Source organism: Notamacropus eugenii, chromosome 1, assembly GCF_028372415.1.
Source record: "Notamacropus eugenii isolate mMacEug1 chromosome 1, mMacEug1.pri_v2, whole genome shotgun sequence".
NCBI lineage: Eukaryota > Metazoa > Chordata > Mammalia > Diprotodontia > Macropodidae > Notamacropus > Notamacropus eugenii.
Genome location: NC_092872.1, coordinates 100,566,978 through 100,586,706, shown reverse-complemented (window position 1 = coordinate 100,586,706; position 19,729 = coordinate 100,566,978). Strand labels below are relative to the sequence as shown.

The 19,729-nt window shown below is 37.6% G+C and overlaps 1 protein-coding gene across 1 annotated transcript in view; it reads left to right on the top strand.

The window, feature by feature from the left end:
• DMRT1 (doublesex and mab-3 related transcription factor 1) overlaps positions 1 to 19,729 on the top strand; it is a 144,691-nt gene that overhangs the window by 72,728 nt on the left and 52,234 nt on the right. The window contains exon 4 of the mRNA XM_072610882.1: positions 13,302 to 13,446. Coding sequence (XP_072466983.1) covers positions 13,302 to 13,446 — 145 coding nt within the window. The remainder of the gene's footprint in view (positions 1 to 13,301; positions 13,447 to 19,729) is intronic.

Below are 19,729 nucleotides of genomic sequence, written 5' to 3'. Positions count from 1 at the left end.
TTGTGTAGTAACTGCAACGATATTTATTTCAGGAACCCATGATTTGATGGCTCTGGGCTCTTTCCTCACTGATAGAGTAGTCCCCTATGTACCAGGCACTGTGCTAATCCCTGAGGATTCCAAGAAAGGCCCACCCTTGCTTTCAAGGAGCATGTAGTCTGTCGGGAGACAGCATGTAAACAACTGTGTAAACAAACTATAGACCGCGTTAGTACTAAAGGGGATGATAACTCTTCTACTTCTTGGGCAATCTGCATGAGTAGCTCTGGCTGAAAAAATAGCATTACTTCTTGGCTGCTTCTGATTGCCAGTCTCTCCAACTTAGCTGGGCTGTTCCTTGGATGATAGATGCCCAACCCATTGCTGATCTTAGACTTGGGAGTTCTGTTGAATGTAGGGCCTATCACACCTGTGTACCTTGCAGTCATGGCCTACAAGAACCCAGGGTCACCTTTGCACCCCAAAGAGCATCAGCCATGGGGCTTCTGCAGGGGAGTAACTGCTACTGAAGCCAAACAGCTCAAATTAATTTTAGTTTTTATTATTTTCACCATCATCATCCTTGTCATTATTGTTATCATTATTATAAGCAATAAGCATTTATTTACTCATTTATTCATTTTTACTTAATTTATTTCTCATCCATCCATCAGTCTATCCATCTGTCTCTCTGTATCTATGTATCTGTGTATCTATCTATCTATCTACCTATCTACCTATTTCACCTTCTGTAAGAGGGATCCCTTTACTACATCTAGCATTAGTTACTTACTAGCCATTTTGCCAAACATTGGGGCTACAAAGAAAGGCTAAAACGTGGTTTCTTCCCCCAGTGAGCTGACATTCTAAGAGAGAAGATAACATATAAACAAGTGTGTGTGTGTGAGAGAGAGAGAGAGAAGACAGAGAGACAGAGAGATATGTTGGAATGCTCTCTCTACTTCACTCTAATGACTGACCTTCCTTTAAGTCCCAACTAAAATCTCTCCTTTTATAGGAAACCTTCCCTAACTGCTGTTAATCTCAGTGCTTCCCCTCTGTCAGATTGTCTCCTGTTCATACTTTGTATAGCTTGCTTTGTATATGGTAGTTTGCATGTTCTCTCTTACATTAGTTTGTAAGCTTCTTGAAGTTGTTTTTTTTGCCTCTTTGTATCTCAAGCACTTAGCACAATGCTTGACACTTAGTATGTACTTAATAAATGTGTGTTGATTATTTATCAGTTAGTCTCAGAGGGAAGGCACTAGAAATTAAGAAGGATGGGAAGGGCTTCTTCCAAAAGGTAGGATTTACCAAGAGATGGAAGTGAAAACGGAGAACACCCCTTGTTCAAAGGATAGCAAACAAACCAGTATTGCTGGATTGTAGAGTACTTGGAAGGAAAAATGTCAGAGGACTGGAAAAGTAGGAAGGGAATGGTTGTGAAGGATTAAAAAACCCAAACAAAAGATTTTTTTATTTAATTTTGGAGGTAACGGAGTCACCAGAGTTGATTCAGTTGGGTTGAGTGGGATGAGAGTGATGGTATGGTCAGACTTGGACTTTTGAGAATCGCTCTGGCAGTTGCCTGAAGTGGGGAGAGACTTGAGGTGGGGACCAGCGGGCTAATGCTCTAAGTCAGGTATGAGTTAATTAGGGTCTTTGTCAGGGAGAGAAGGGGATATAGAAGAGAAATGTGTGAAGGGAGAGACTGCAAGATTTAGCTACAGATTAGAATATGTGGGGTGCTTGTCGATGAAATGCGGAGATTGAATCTAGTTGATCATCAATTAAAGTCATAAAGGTATAAGTTTTCTGAATCCTGTTATAAAAGTGAGGATAATGAGGGAGGTCTAAATTACAAAGGTCACAGTTTCTTCCCTTTGTTTTTAGCACTCATCATATTGATACAGTATTATATTGAAAACATCCCTGACACAAAGAAGCTATAAAGTGACTTAAATCAGAAAATATATTCATAATCAAATGGTCTAGAACTAGAAGGGACTTTAGATACCTAGTCCAGTCTTCTCTTTTTTACTGTGGAGGAAACTGACATCCCCAAACTTGGACAGGTAGTAAATTGCAGATGTGGAATGCAAACTTACGTCCCATAGCTCCCAACCTAGTGTTCTTTCTCCTACACACACCATCTTGATCCTCTAATCCTTGGTGTCTAAGGGTATTTGACCAGCAATGCTTTAAAAAGCATTGCTTTTTGACCTGAGCTTTCAAATACATATTTTGGGTGACTGGGTAACCCCTTGGAAGAAGTACCATACCAGAAACGTAGCTGGGGCTGTCTTTGAAATGCTCCCGTTAAAGATTTAACCCTTTATTGATGATGAACTCCCTTTCATTGGGAAGAATACTGAGCACTGTCACGAACATACTGTGTCAGATGGTCAAGATAGGGACTGGTAGACACATCCAGTCTCTTGAAGAGATACAGGGCCTAAATCATGTATTTTATCCTCAGGAGACTTAAGCAATGCAGAAGTTCTCTTAAAGGCATTAAGCTTAGATCTACCTTACCTCCTCCTGTAGTATGTATTTTGGTTGTACAGTTGCATCTCAGCTATGCCTGCCTGTCCCATTGCTGTCCTCACGCTTAGTGCTGACCTAGACAGCCCCTGCCACTTACCTAAGCGTGTCATGGTCCACAACCCTTCTTTAATACTTGGCACACTCCCATCTTTCTCACATTTTTGTAGTGTCTAGTACAGTAACATATTGGAAGTAGTTACTCAAAATTTGTTAAATGACTGCCATAAAACCTGAGCTCCTTGCCGAATTTCTCTGTGAAACCATACCCATGGCCCGCTTTCTTCCTCATCAGAAGCATTCAGGATTTTTGTCAGGATTTCCTCTTTATGAGTCTCCCATTCATCATGAGGTGTCTTCCTTTTTTCCATTTGAACACACCGATCATTTTTTCTGAACTTTTGGAAAGTGGCTCCCGTAACTTATACCATTGATTTGTTGTTTAAACGCGACCCAAAACAAATCAACTATATTCTTCAGAAGTTATATGAAAGTGCATTGCTTTTCTCTGAGAGGCTAAGAGTATTTTATCTTTACCTCTTGGAGTTATATATGCTTAGGCGAGTGTGCCTCCCTTGGTAAGCTAGCATTATTAGGTCATTAGAGAGGTTAGACAGACAGACGCTGTTTTCTAATCTTGGAACTGGAGGGATAAAGGATTCCAAGCTGAGGCCCTGTTTCTAGAGATACAAGGTGAGAGGCAGTCCTAGAAAGTTGGAGCTGTATTTAAATTGGACTCAGAACTACACTGGCACCATAGTGAACCAAGCGAAATCAATTCAACAAGTGTTTATTCAGTGCAGTAAGCTCTGGAGGTGCTGTTACGACCCTCATTTTACATAAGAGGAAACTGAAGCTGACAGATGCCAAGTGGCTTGCACTAATGAGCATTATTAGTACCAAAGCTTAGGTTAGTGTTCCTCTGATAAAATCTAAGTTCTTAGAGAGTTATCATTGCTTTATTCTTTCTATTTGTAGCTCCAGAATCTGAAACAGTTTCTGGCACATAGCAGACACTCAATGATAATTGACTTAAAATACTAAGTATTAACCTTACATGTTTTAAAATTAAGAGTAGGGATCTTTATTCACTTTTTTGATGGGGCAAGGGGAGGTCCAGTATACCAACTTGATCATTGTGGGGAATTGCTGGTGTGCAAAATCATTCCACTGATTTCATGTAAATGACTCATAACTGATAGTGTAGAAAGTTGCTTGGGGGCGCTGATATTCAGTGACTTGTTTGTGATCACACAATCAGTATGTATCAGAAGCAATACTTGATTCAATAGGTCTCAAACGCCTTCTGTCCATTGTTGTAGTTTCATTCAGAAAATATAATTTTAAGTTATTATTGATATCAAACACTGAATATGGACTAATATTAAAGTAGTCTCTTTGGTTTCACATGATGGCAGGTGGAAGGAAGGACCCTGGAGTGAGAGACTCAGGAAAGGAGAGAGGATGATTAATACAGAAAAATCAAATGAAGGGATGTAGCAAGAAAGAAGGAAAGGAAAGGGGTTCGATGGAAAGGGGTCGAGAGAGACTCAGGTTCTGAGATTAGCATTAATTGGAGATGAACTGCTCTTGTCACACTCCACTGTTCACTTAGGGCTTAGGGTTCATAGTAAGTTGTCACCTGTAATCATTTCCCTTTGAAATATCCATTAGCTGATTAAGCCACTTTTCACAGCTCAGAGACTCAGAACTGAATGGCATGCTAAGTATAGCAGCCCACCAGGGAGGGAATTAGGGCCTAAGCTGTGGGGATTCACTAGAGCATCCAGGCTGGGGCTAGAGCACCCATTACAGTTTAGTCAGTTTTAAAGGTATGGAATTCCCCTCCGCCACATCACATACACATTCACACACCCCCTAAGTTTCTTATTTTCTGAAATATTGAATTTTTTTCTGTTAGAAAGATGAAACAAGACAATAAATGTAAACTGCTTGAAAATTAAAGCCCTACCTTAAGAGTTCTAAAATTCAGATCTGGGAGCTTATATAAAAAAAAAAAATTTCCAGTAAAATTAGTTTCTTTTGTAGTACTCTGAATTTTACTTTGAACATTTAAAAATATTATTCTACCCCTAATCTGGTGGAATCCATGACAGTGAAGGTCATTTAATGCTTTCACTCCTTTCAAATAATAATAGCACTAAATATAAGGTATTATTATTATTTGAAAGGAATGAAAGCGTTCTAAAGCATTTTAATGACTCCTTTATATGTGGGTCAATAGAGATTTCTTCTCACCCACAAAGGTATTAACAGGAGAGCTGAACAGAGATCATTTAAATGATGGGTAGAATTAGAGTAACTGGGTAAACTGAGTCCCACTTCAGTCGAAGTGGATGGCACAAATGCTTGGTAGATAATTTCTCATTCCCTTCTATCTTTCCAGATCCAGATCTTGTGGTGTTAAATGACTTCATTTCTTCTTGTTTGACATTTAGGGTTAGGGTTAGGATCGAGAAAATATAATGCAATCTTACTGAAAATGGAATGACAGTGGCTCCAGTGTCAGTAAAGGGATGGCAAGCTTTTAGGGTGGAACTCTGCTATTTGGAGGTGAGATGGCCAGTCAGCTGTTTATTAGGTGATTAGGTGTCCAGCATTGCACTGAGCTTAGCTGGGGGATGTAGAGAAAGGCAACACCAGCACATACTCTCCAGGAGAGTATATTCTAAAGGGAGAGAGCACATGTAAATAAGGTACCTATAAGATAAAGAAGGCCAATAATGACAAAAGGGAAGACATTAGAGGATAAAGAGTCTGGAAACTCTTCTTGCAGGTGGGATTAGAGCTGAAGGAAGAGCTTGGAGGAAGTCCTGAAAGATAAGAGGTGGAGGTGAGGAGGGAGAACATCCAAGGCACAGGGTTCATTCAACCTGTGCAGAAGTGTGGAGATGGGAGCTAGTGAGTCATGTGTAAGGACTAGCAAGAGTAGTTCGGTATTGCTGGATTACAGGGTGCACAGACATGTACGAAGACCAGAGAGGGAGGAAAGGGGAAGATGCCAAACTGAAGACTGGTAATTTGGTCCTGGAAGTGATAGGGAGTCACAGAAACTCAACGGTGCGTGACATGGTCAGACCTATGCTTTAGGAAACTACTTTGGTGTCAGAGTGGAGGGTGGATTGGAGAAGGGAGAACCTTGAAGCAGACATATTAGTAGTCCAGCTGGGAGTTGGTGGCAAGGGTACCGGATGCACTTTGCAAAGTTTCTGAGTGTGTGTCCTTGCTAGATAATACTGTGGGATGGTAAGTTGTTTGGAAATAGAAAGGCTATCAGTAACATCCTATATCTGTTCCTGGTACTGATGAGGAAAATCAGCTGAATTGCAAACTATTTTTGTTACTAGTTTGGCTATGCTGGCTCCCTATCAAGCAACAGTATTTTAATAAACATAAAATCTTTAGGCTTTTTTAGACACTTCCCAGAGATCTAAGGACTATTATCTGTAAGAAGATCTAGCAGCAGATGAGTTAGCCTGCTTATCAATTAGGTTGTTAAACTGAGGTTTGGCCTTCAGAATTACTTCCTTTGTAGAATCTGGAAATGACAAAAGAAAGTTCCCTCTGGCTAATTTCTGTTGTAAAACATCCAGGGGTAGTGATTTGCCAGGATCAAGTCAATTTGTCTGTTGAGTTAGAAAGTTTACCTCCTCCCCTCCACATGCCCCCAAGGAATTTCCAGCCCTAGGACATTATAAAATGCACCTTAAATTGTTAAAAAGGGGCAAGAGGATGTGTGTGGTTGGATCTTACATAGAATGAGTGAAATTCTGATATTAGCAGGTGACTGTTACAAGATTTTTTCATGTTTGCCCTTTAAAACAATTCAGATTTGGGGGTTAATCATTGTAATAAGATCACATAGTGATTAGATAAGAGCTGAACAATTAGATGACCATAAGCTTCTAATTTAAGCGTTGGTGAGGGGAGAGAGAGGACAAAAGCCCAGAAAGGGGACACATCACCACCCTTACCATCAACATGGATGCCCAAATTTCGCCAAGTCCAAAGTATTGGAAGCTTCACCGAATTCATTTAAAAAGTCTTGATTTAGTAAAAGCTAGGATTCACTTCAAATGGACCTTTGGAATTAAAAAGTAAAAAGGCTGGTGGAGCTATCTAACAACTCCTGGAGTTTTGAATATCAAATTTTATATACATACTCTTTCTTTACTGATGTTTTGGAATTTTATTCCAGATTTCTTCTCTAGAAGAAATTTTCCTTTATTTCCCATCAATTTTGATGCAACTAAACCTGCTGAAAAACTCCTTTATAAGCAGTTTGGGGTTACTGGAGGCTTAAAAACAAAGCAAAAGGAAATGAAAACCTTTACCAGGCAGGAGAGCTGATTTTGACACAAGTATAAAAAGCTCCTTCTTACCCAAAAAGTTAATACAAGACTAAAGAATTGCATTTAGCAATCTTTCTACAGAGCTGAGGTCAAACATTTTTTATGCTTTGTTGGTATTTTACTGTTACTATAAAATGGAGTAGCCAAAATCAATAAAAAGGAAACCTTATGGTTCAGATTGTGTATTCTGAACAGTTTAATAAAACAAAACCTAAAGCCTTTAGATTTTCTTCAGTGGTTAATACAATGCATATTCTTGGCAGAGCCTAGCTTCCATCTGTTGGTTGTACTCTGGTTCATAGACTTGGTACGGGTAATAAGATTATAAAACATGTCTCTTGCTTGCCAGCTACCACACACTAATAGTAATAGTAGTCATAATTCATTGAAATCCTGGAGTATTAGATTTTACTTGTTTTGTTTTTTTTAATTTAAGAGGGTTAAAAACAAAACTTACAGTGTTGAAAAGAAACAGATCATCTACACACTCCTGGAGACAAAGGAAACAAAATTACCGACTACTTAATCAGGATTGGATGGTTCCCCCAGTTCTTCCACTTGGTTACTTATGCAGCCTCAGTTACATTCCCAGACACTTATCAGAAGATTTGAAGAAAAAAAAAACCCTAAACCCTGAAGGACATAGGAATAGTAAGGTTTTGATACAGGAAAGGGAAAATAAAATAAAACCAAACAGGTGGTTCATATTTTCAATATCCAAGGAATAAAAAAGGACCCATCCACATTCTAACAGGATTGTCATTTTTAAGGCTGTAGGAGAACAGAAGAAATTTCAAGTTGGAAATTTGGAATTTTATCCCAGATAATTTCTTCTCCTGAAGGAATCTTTTATTTTGAGAGTTGTTGAGTTGTTTCAGATGTGTCTGACTGTTCAGGAGCCCATTTGGGGTTTTCTTAGCCAAGAAACCGACATGGTTTGCCATCTCCTTCTCCAGCTTATTTTACAGATGAGGAATCTGAGGCAAACAGGGTTATGTGACTTGCCCAAGGTCACACAGCTAGTATATGAAGCTAGATTTGAACTCAGAAAGATGAGTTTTCCTCATTCCTAGCCCAGTGCTCTACCTGCTGCAGCACCTAGCGATTTCCCTCAATTTTGATGTAAACTGTTGTTGCTACACTTTCTGGGTTCTACGTAGGTAGAAATTAAATTTAAAATTAAATTTAAGCTGATTTGAGGCAAGTAAGGAAGGACTTTGCAAACATTTCTTTCTGCTTGTGTTTGAAGATGAAATCAGAGTGGATGTTCTTAACTTTTTTTTAATGTTAGATCCTTTTAGAAGTCTGGTGAACCCTATGGACCCCTTCTCAGAATAATGTTTTCAAATACATAAATAAAATACATATGATGGAAAGGAAAGTAAATTGTATTGGGAAAAAGTTATCAAAATATTGTTTTAAAAAGTTTGTGGATCTGAGGTTAAGAACCCCTGCCTGTACAAGGTATTAACATACTTGTGTGTCAATGTGAGTAAAAAGTTGGAGGTACTTCTAAATGTAAAGATTTGGGGATTCAAAGTAACTTGATCTCTCTGGCAGAGAGAGAGAGCAAGAGAGCACATAGCTTTTAGAGTTAAAATTTTTCTTAATTGTTCTTGTGTACTGTGAATTTAAAAAAAATTGATGAGAAATTTTATCAACATTTGGGGTGGTGGCATCCCAAAACCTTATAGGGCTGTATCTGAAAGGAAGAGAATACTTCACTGAGGTGGACGTGAAGAGGGAATGTATTCCATGAAGTTCAGGAGGTGACTAGGTGGTCAGTGCAAAGGCATAGGATAATACAGTGGGATAGGAGATAACAGCATGTGAGGAGCAAAGAAGGCCAGTTTGCTAGTCTGATGGAGGGTAGGCAAGGGAGCACAGTGAGGCTAGACAGGTATGTTGGGACTAGGTTGTAAATGGTTTTAAAAGCTCAACCAAAGATTTTATATTTGGTCTTAGAGGCAATAGGGAGTTTATTGAGTAGAGTAGTGACATCATCATAACTGGGCTTAAGGAAAATCACTTTGACAGCTTTGTGGATGATGGATGATGGACCCACAGGGTGGTCAATTCAAAGGTTGTTGGAAAACATAGATGAAGGATGCCTGGGGCTTGAACTACGGTGGTAGCTATGTGAATAGAGAGAAGGGATCACATGTGAGAGCTGCTGTGGAAGTAAAAAATAGAAAGATTTGACGACTGATTGGATATGTTGGAAAATCAGTTAACCTCTATGAGACTTAGTTTCCTCATCTTGAAAATGAGAGGATCTAGGTGACTTAATATCTTTTTCAAATCTAGATTTCTAATGCTGTATGTAAATACAATATTGTATTGAAATTGGAGATTTTAGGTTTATCAACCTTGAAAAAATGTCCCAACTTTTCTTCTAACTCTCGATATGGGGATTGTACATTATGGTACACAAAAAGTTAAATAAATGGTTTTTGAGTTTATATAGAATAGTAGACTCCTGTTTATCAGAATTTAAGCAATCATTACAGTTCAAGCAATCAGAATTTTGGCTGTAGTACTAACTTGTGATTCATTTTCATAAAGGCATTGCAAAGGCCTTTGGTCAGAATGATCAAAGAAAAATTAAGTGACATTCAGTATAGATTTCATGATAAGTGTATTGTATTTTAGATCTTTTAAGCCACCGTGAGTCAGCAAGCATTTATTAAGAGCTGACTATGTGCCAGACACTATCAAGTTCTGGGGACACAAAGAAGGGCGAAACAAACCCTACCCTCAGGGGCCTTCCATTCTAAAGGGGAAGAAAAACTGGCACTGTAGGTGATAGCTCTAAGTTAAACAGAATATCCAATTAATCATAGAAGTCACATTTGCTATTCAGTCTTTTATTTTGAGTTCCAAGTTCTCTCCCTCCCTCCCTCCCTTTTTCCCTCCTTGAGAAGGCACAAGCTATTTGATAGAGATTATACAGGTACAGTCATACAAAACATTTCCATGTTAGCCATGTCACTGCTCATTCTTAATAATTCAGAACAGCTCACACTTACTTAAAGATGTACAAAGCCCTTTCATCACCACAACCCTGTAAGGTATGTCATATGTGCTTTATCCCCGTTTTGTAGAAGAGGAAACTGAGATTCAGATTAAGTGATTTAGATTGAGTTCATTGTGTATGTCTCTTAAATCTAATGCCACACCCTGCCACCTTAGTGCCATTCCTGCTACAAGAAATACTTTAAAGCACTTAAAAAGTGGATTCTTTCTCAGATATTGTGGATAAAGAAATAATGTATTTCATCAGGATTGAAATATTTTAATTTTGCCAACATTTGTAGAATTTTATGGAAAAAAATTCATACCAGAACTTCCCCTCTTTTTGACTGAAGTTAAAATTTGAAAGTCACAACTTTACAGAGTATACTAGGTAGTTGCTTAGTGTTAAAAACAAAATACCAGACAAAATATTGTTGACCGGGTAGTATATAAAATGGTCTGCTTTTAGAGCTGGAAGGGAGGGAGCTTTGAAATTATGCAATTCAAATCCTCCTTGTTTTTACCAATGAGTAACCTTAGTCTCATGGAGGTTCAGTAGCTTGCCAAGTTCTCGGAAGTAAGACACAGAGGCAGAGTTTGAAATCTGTTTCTCTGACTTCAGGTACATCATTCTTTCCATTGTACCACATTTGTGAATCTTGACTTCCATTCCGTGCTCATTCAGGTTCAGGCTCCAGTTTTGTCTTTAGAGATCTGAGAAACATCTCATGATAGGATTCCTAACAGCATTTTTCCCATTTTCTGTGTTTTTGGCTATTGATTGTTTATTAGTCTTCTCAGTATTGACAGAACGCTCAAGAGAGATGCCGTTCTTGGAGATGTTACTTAAAAGTAAAAAGATAATCACCTTGTTTCTTATCCTTATGCTATCATCCCTATACACTAGTCATCTGGAGAGTTTCTTTATTCTCTGCTGCTGCATGATAATATATCCTATCTTGTTTAGGGAATGGCTGAACAAACTGTGCTGTACAGTTGTGATGTTGTACAACTGTGATGCTGTACTATTGTGCTACAGGACATGATGAATAGGGTGGTTTCAGAAAAACATGGCCAGACTGATATATAATATATAATAGAACTGATGCAAAGTAGAGTGAGAAGAACAGACCATCACACACAGATTCAGCAATGTTGCAATGATTATCAGCCTTGAAAAACTTGGCTAGTCTGATCAATATATATATAGTGATCTAAGACAATTCCAGAGGACTCATGATGAAGAGATGCTAACTGATGAACTCTGAGTGCAAATTGAAGGATAATTTTTCACTCTTTATTTTTCTTGCTTTTTGTTAAAATATGACTAATATGGAAATATGTTTGTATGATTTCACCTGTATAATTGATGTCATATTGCTTGCCTTCTCAGTTGTTGGGGAAAGGAGTAGGAAGGAGGGAAAGAAGTTGAAACTGAAAATTTAAAAAGAAAAGAATGTTTAAAAAATAATAACGGAAAAAGAAAAATATTGTACCTTACTAATAGGATGAGGATTTCAGCAACAGGTGGAAAGTGCTTTAGAAAGCCATTCTGAGGCCTTGAAGGTTCCAACAAAAGAAGGGATTTTTTATTTTATTTTTTATTCTAATTGGCAGCTGAATTATTTACTCTGAACTGTTACCACAGACAGTCACTCCCTTCTTAGGGGATTCCATCCTTATTGTGAAGCTGGGATTCACGTGGCCTCACCCACATTTGAGGCAGTATCTTATCCAGCAATTTTGGCCACTTCCAAGTACAGACTGTTGTGCTTCTGGCACAAGGAAAAATGTATATGATAGGAGAAAATGAGAATTGAGTGCATCTATTAGAAGAATAACAGATTAGGAAAAGGAATGGAGTAAATATGCTAAAAGACACATCAACTTGTCTAAAATTAGGCAAGCAAGTAAGAAGCAGTTGACCACAAATTTGCCTCTCCAAGAAATTCTAAAGCCCGAGGGACGTCTCAAGTTTTAGATGGGATATGATAATGCTTGCATAAACTTCATAAAGCATAATACAGAAATCAGCAGTTGTATTTGGACTTGGGAAAGGAGATCCTTAACTTTTTGGTCTGGTGGAGCCTTTGGACCTGTTCTCAGAGTAATATTTTTAAATAATAGAAAATACATATTGTTACAAATCCTGAATACAGTTATTAGAGTGTTAAAATAACATTTATAGACCCTATTTTTAAGAATCTCTGTTACATTTAGTAGTGATTCAAGCCTATAATCTGTTTAGAATATAATTTAATAATTTTTCATAATTTTATGAGAAATCACAGTGCTTGAAATTAACTGCTCAGCTCTAGCCAATACTATGCTTTTTTAAAATCAGTGTAGTCTTGTCTTTTTTTAATCCAACATTTACTTTGGTTACTGCTTCATCACTTATAAACATATGCATAGTTTGTCCTTTGTATTCCTTTAGTAAAGATATTTGTGTTGAAATTAAGAAATACCATCTTTGTGGTTTATGGAAGGAAGAATGGAACATAGCTGACCTTCAGGCCAGGAAGAACTGTGTTTAAATTCTATTTCTGATTGACAGTGACTGAGTGACCTTAGGCAAGTCACTTAATAATTTTGGAGTTCTCTAGGCAACTTTCTGAGACTCTTAAGTTGCAGGGAAGGTACCCAACCTGTGTTGGTGAAGCGATAGTTCCCCATACCAGCGGGTCCAGTCCTTATCCTATCTCTATGTGGTAGATATTACAGTAAAGATCAGATTCACTGGATAGGAAACTCAGTATCATAATTATTTAGCATTGAGTGATTATAGTATAAGAGATTTCTAGGACTGTGGTGTGTTTTCTTCTTTTTCTCTCCTCCCTCCCTCCCTTCCTCCCTTCCTCCCTTCCTCCCTCCCTCCCTCCCTCCCTTCCTTCCTTCCTTCCTATTGGACTGAGATGTACTTCAGGAATCAGAATTTATGGCTATGTCTCTATTTAAATAGTTTGTGGACCTTTTTATTTTATTTGGAAGTAGGATACAGGTTATTTTCTTGATCTGAAGAGCTACTCAGAAGATTAAATAGAAATGTGGGCACATGAGTATGGATATTTCCTTTAGTGATGTAGAATGCAGCTCCTCCATTCCTGTCTCGTCTATCTGTGCCCAACCATAAGTTTGCCAGAGGGGTTCCACCTGTCTGACTGACATTCTTGACATCTTACGAGTTCCAGCTAAGAGTCCATGGGATGTCCATTCCTTACTCTCACCATGAAACTAGTCTAGCTTCTTGATTAGTAATGTTTCTTTGATGAGATCCTTTATTCCAGATTCATAAATCTGGAAAAATTAGGGGAGTTTATCTCATAATAAATAGGAAACATACTTTGAATTTCAATTTATTTCTTAATTTATTTTATTCTATTTTAACAGATGAAGAACAGCGAGAATCGTCATGCCATGGGTTCCCAGTACAGGATGCATTCTTATTATCCTCCTGCCTCGTACCTGAGCCAGAGTGTGTCGCAGATCTTTGCTTTTGAAGATGGCCCTTCTTATTCTGAAGCAAAAGCAAGTGGTAGGTGCCTGGTCACCAAGTCCCAATTTTAGGTGGAGAAGAAAATGTCTCACACTGAGGGAATAGTTAGTTATTCACTAACTGGGTAAGATTCAGTAGTGTTGGAAAGTTTTGTCACAGAGTAATTTATTTTACAAGGATTCTTTTAGAATCATTTAATAAAGTACTATTTCCCAATCTAATGTACCATTTTAACAAGTAAGTATGGTTAATCAAAACTGAGCAACACACTCATCACGTTTGAAAACATATGCCTTATTCCACCCCTTTAGTCCTTTGAGATGGGAAGGGAGGGGCATCAGTCCTCAGAAATCCGCACTGGTCACTGAATTGTTCTGGTCTCTTTCAGTGTTGTTTTCTTATTTGTTGTGTGAATTGTTCTCCTGGTTTGGGTCACTTTATTCTTTTTGAATTGATTGTTAACAAAAGATAGTTTTTTCTGATATTTCTGAAATGACTTTGTAGGGAGTTTAGTCTTAGATATTTTCATTTGCATCTTTTTCATGAGGAGAAGTTTGATTGTAATTAACGTGTGCTTCTTGATTATAAACTTGAAGTATAGACATTTAAAGATAGTTACATTCATGAAGCTATTTCTGCAGACAATTTCAGTATGTTGGATCGCTTTCTTATTGATCTTCTCTACTCTTGCCTTTCCTGGTTTTGTTCATAGAAGCTCGGACCTGAATCTTCAGAGTAACCCCTCTCTTTAATCTGGATTCGTCCAATTGGTCACCAGTTCCCATTCCACTCGTTCCCACTGCCGCTGACCTAGTCGGTAGTGATAAGTTACTGGCTAACCTATTTATTGTTAAAGCCTCTTAGCCGTCTCCCTGCCTCCAGATTCTGTCCTGTTGAATCCCTCCTACAAACTGCAGTCATTTCATGTTTCCACAGCATCATTTGGATCGTATCAAACTTTGCCCAAAAGCTCCTAGTGCTTTTTCAGCATCTGGCTGATCAAACCCAAATGGAGCATGCCCCGTAATGCCCAGGTCTAGATTCTTGAGTTTAAGAGAATGCCGGATGCACAGCCATTTGGGAGATGCTTTATTGTTTATTATGAATTTTGTTCATACTATTGTGCAATTTTTGGTTGGTGATTGATTCTGTGTGGCATAAAGGTCACCATATGCAGCATCCTCCCTGCCATCCTCCGAACAAAAGAGAACAGAATTCTTAAGCTTGACATTTAGGGCTTCTGTTAGCTCTCATTCTTTCTTTTCCATCCTTGTTTCACACTCTACCCCCAAAAGAGCCCTTGACAGCTGATCTGGATTATTTTATATTCTCCCCTATAGAGTGAGCTTTCCTACCTCCACACCTTTGTTTATAAGCATTTCCTTTGCTTAGAATGCAGAGAGGGGGTAGGGTGGTAGACATTGAATTCAGCGCCAGAGGGACCTTGGTTTAAATTTCTGTTCATTTAGAGTCAGTGGAAAGAGAAATGGATTTGAAGTTAGGGGTCCTGGGTTCAAATCCCTCCTCTGTTACTGAACTACGACCTCTTTGACCTTTTGCAAGTAATTTAATCTTTTCTGGGCCTCAATTTCTTCTTCTATAAAATGAAGGGGTTGAAATCTTAGTTTGCCTTTAAGGTCCCTCGTAGCTGGTGATTTTTCATCATGCTCTTTGCATCTTTTGGGGCCTAGACTTACTCATTTGTAGGAGTTCATAGTCAGTGACTTTTAAGGTCCCTTACAACCCTAACTCTGTGATACTAAGATTCTCTGAGCCTCCATCTTGAGCCTATTGAAATTCTATTGAACTAAAAGACTTAAATTTTCTTAATGTCCTTAAGTATGTGATCCTAAGGTCCATCTCAGATGAAACCTCTTCTACAATAAGTCTTTTAATTAATTAATCTGTAATTAATCAATTAAATGCTCTTTCCCTGTAACCCCCCCCCCCACCCCCTTCTCTAGACTAGTTTTCAGTGCCTAGTTTGCACTTTCCATAGGGGGAAAGGGAACATTTATTAAGAGCTTGTATTATGTTCCAGGTATTGTATTAAGTTCTTTATGAATATTACCTCATTTGATCCTTTCATAGAGCACTTTCAACGTATAATTTTATATTGTACCTATTTGTATGTCCTTTCTTCCTTCATCCAACTTTATTTTCCACTGCTTCTCAATACCAACCTTATATGGGAGTCAGATTAGTAAATTAATTGACTTTATCTTAGACTTATATGTCTTTCTATATCTGGGGTACAGTAATTACTCATTCATTTGTTCATTAATTCAACAGTGAATAAATGAACTAATTATTTCTTTCAATTATTATTTTCTGGACAAAAGTAAACTAGACTTTTTTAAAAAACAAATGCACTGGAATGAAAGGTTCTTGAGGACAAGGACATGTTTCATTTTCATCTTTGTATATTCAGCCCTGAGCACAGAGCCTGACATGTGGGTTTTCAGTAAATGTTGGTTGATTGATTGGTTGATGATTATGATTCTGTCCTACCCCATATAGCCTATATATTGTCCGATAAAACAAGTACCTCAGTAGGTTAGAGATGTGTCATTGCTGAGATGATTGAAATTCATTCTCAGTGAAGGAATATTTCCATAAAGAAAAGTGAGAGCTCCATAGTGTAAACATAATAGAAAGCTGCTGAAAGTGTTGGAATTTTGACAAAGGTACGTGGGAAGGGACACAGAGATTGACAAAGATATATGTTATGAGGGCAAGGGAAAAGGTGATGTTGTCTTTGGAGAAAACTGAGTGTTTGTGTTTAATATAATGCAGCAGTAGAAAATAAAATGAGGAACTGGAACTTACAAAGGCACTGGAGGCTATATAGATTGGAATCAAAAGGCCATCAGGAAAAAGAGAGACACTTTGATAAAAAGTAGTGTGACATCAGATTTAATTTTTTTATTTTAAACAAAAAGAAATAAAGGTGTTTTATTAGAAATAAAATTCAAAAATAATTCTATGGAGAATAAAAGGAGTATCAGGTATCAGTGGACATTTGGACAACAAAGATTGGCAGGAAAAAAAGAACAAAGTAGTAGAAGAGAGGACTCTGCAAAGTAACATTATGATGACCTTCGAAGAAAACCAATATTGCCACTTTCTGTTTGAATTAAAGTTGTTATTTTGAAACTACGCCTTAACATTCAAGCTCTAGCTTGGCGGATAAAAAGGTTGCTTCCAGAAATCAGATAATTGTCTTACATTTTTGATTCATCCCAAGTGACAACTGGAATAGTTTTGAATTACTTTATTTTATTATTTTATTTGTAAATACAGTAACTTTATGTGAGACATAGTTAACAAGGAATTTGATAGTTTTGTGTTATAAACACAATATAACTCAATAGGAAAAGCTTCAAAGATTAGGGAGGATTTGATTTCAGCATAGGAAAGAAGAGGCAGTGCTTCCCATAGAGGAAACAGGTAGCAGTTTCTTATGGTATGGATCCATAAGGCATCCTAGGAAAGAGGTCTTTCAGAAATGAATGGTTAAAAGAGGCAGCAAGTAGAGATGAATTTTTTGACTTCTTAACTAATGGGGTAACATAGCGATTCTATGCTGATCTGACATGAACAATATCTTTGCAAGGGATATTTGAGTAACATGACATAGAACTTCTACAGACTGGTCAAATCTGATGACTGTTAGCCATTTGAATGATCTCTATGGGAACAAGTAGACTAAGAAGTATTTTTAGTGATTATGAAGTTTGGGACAAAAAATTTGAAACCTTTGGAGGAACGGAATAGATAATGTGTCCATCATGATTACTGGCAGAAGGTAAGGACTTCTAAAGAGAAAGGATGATAGGGAAATAGGAAGATGGTACCTGAGACAGGAATTTGGATTTCTAGTTCAGTTTAAAATAAGGGAATGATGATGGCCAGGGATGGAGTACACCTAAACAGGAGCAATAAAAATAGATCCACAAGGGGGTTTTAATTTGAAAATGTAGAGGTAAGGAGAAAGCTGCCCCTATATATCTGCCAAATCAGTTACCATAGCAAGTCCAGCTTGAGAGAGTATCGGTAGATATGGCAAGATCTAAGAAGAGAATGAGGCAAAGACACTTGTGGTCTTGGGTATCTATACCTAAATGCATGAAATACAGCTAAATAAACAAGCTGAACTTGCAAGGAGGCAAATCTGATCTTACATTTATAACTTAGACTTATTAGGGATGTGAGTTATGCTTGGAATATGACTATGGAAGGGTATAATATAACATTATTCAAAAGAAACAGAATAAGTAAATTGCATTTATCTGTTATCATTATTATCGGATACCTATTATCATGGTCTGTATCCCAAACACTTTACCTATTTCAGTCTTCTGTTCAGGTAATCTATAGAATACTCCCAGGATAATATAGACTATTTATTGTTCTGCTGATACTCACCCAGACATCCTCCCATAATCTCCTCTGGTTTCAGGATTTCCTAACTTAAGTATATCTTCTTACTGTACAAGGAGAAAATAGTTTCTCTGTATGTGTATGTGTGTTTTATTCTGCAGCCTTATGTTTACATGTACGTCTGTGTACGTGTGCCATTCCCTCTCTGTTGGAGGGTGGATAGTGTGTTGTATCACCAGTGCTCATTATATTGATTCTAGCTCTCATGGCTTTCCAAAACCGTTTGTCTTTACACTCTTGTTGGTTGAACTCGTTTCATTCTTTATTCATTTAGAAGACTTCAGAATCGTTCATGTATGTAATAGTGATTTTAAAGTATAAGCTGTTTTTCTGGTTTTCACTTCACTCTGCATCAGTTTATACAGATCCTTCTGTGTCTCTTTGAAGTCTATTTTCCTCATTTCTTACAGCTCTATAGTATTTCATCACATTCCTGTACCACAGTTTATTCAACTGTTCCTTAATTGATGGGCAGTCCTTGAACTTCCAGAATTTTTTTGCCACCTCACAAAGATCTGCCGTAAATATTTTTGTGCCTATAGGATCTTTTCTTCTTTTTTAATTCCTTTTGGGTATAGGCCTAATAGTGGTAGAGCTGGATCACTTTTTTATTAGCTTCTTTTGAGTATAATTCCAAACTGCTTTCCAGTAATGGTTGTTCTTATTCACAATTCTACTAACTTTTTAGAATGAAATATACACCAATCATTTCAATGAGGAAGGAAAGGGGCACCAATTGAAAGAGACTGATGTAATTACACAGAGGACTTATTGTCCATCTTAGACTTAAAGAAGATTTTTAGAGAACATTATAGAGATAAATCTAAAGTTTTACCCTTGTCTTAGAAAAAAGAAAATTGGGATAGAAAATTCTGGGGACTTTAGTGAATTGTAGGCTTAAATACAAATAAATTGTATGATGTGGTATCCAAAAAAAAGATAATACAGCCTTAGGCTATGTTGAGAAAGGCATATTGTAAAGAATGAAGGAGATGACATTTCTAATTTAATTAACTTCTCTACTTGGTCCTAGTCAGATTTTTTTCTGGAATATTGTGTTGAGTCTTGGCCACCTTGTTTTTGGAAGGGCATTGACAAGTGGAGCATGGCTGAAGGAAGATGACTAGATAGGTTGGGGAGAGGCTGAAAACCTTTCCTCACAAGAATTCCTTGATGAAATTGGTACCATTTAGCTTAGAGAAAAGAAGACAGTCTAGAAATAATAACTGCAGTCAAATATTGGGACATTGTGGAAGAGAGTTGGTTCTGCTTGGTTTCATTAGAGAGAATTAGGAGTGATGGACATATGCTGTAGGGAGACATTTCAGCTCAACGTCAAGAAAAACTTAGGAAAAAAACTGGAGCCTTATAAAATGGATGGGGGTACTTTGCTAATAAGTGGGGGTATGTAGAGAAAAATGAAATAAGCCCAGTACTCCTGGAGTTTTTTGTGTAATTCCAAATCTGAATTCCAGTGAGGTTTGGTTGTACTAGATTATCACTGATGTTTCCTCCAATTTCAAACCCTATCAGGTTTTTCTTTTTTCTGAGAGGAACTAGAGGTGCTGTATACATTAAGGAGACAAAGAAATATGTAGTATAATAGGTTGTTCAAGTTGAAAGGGGCCCTTGGTGTTGTCTGGTATATCTAACAGTGTGAGATGACCCACTGGGATCTTTTCTGGATGCACAGAATTCCAAATGCATTTTGCTACCTTTGAGACTAGATTGGATGCTGGGAGCAGAAAAGTCACAGTTGTAGGAAAATAGAATGACAAGAGAGTGGTCCCCTCGTAAGTTAGTTAGTCAGTTAGTTGGGTGTTGTACAACAAAGCTTCATATCATGTGAAGTTTTTCATAGGTGGGGCAAGACTACTGA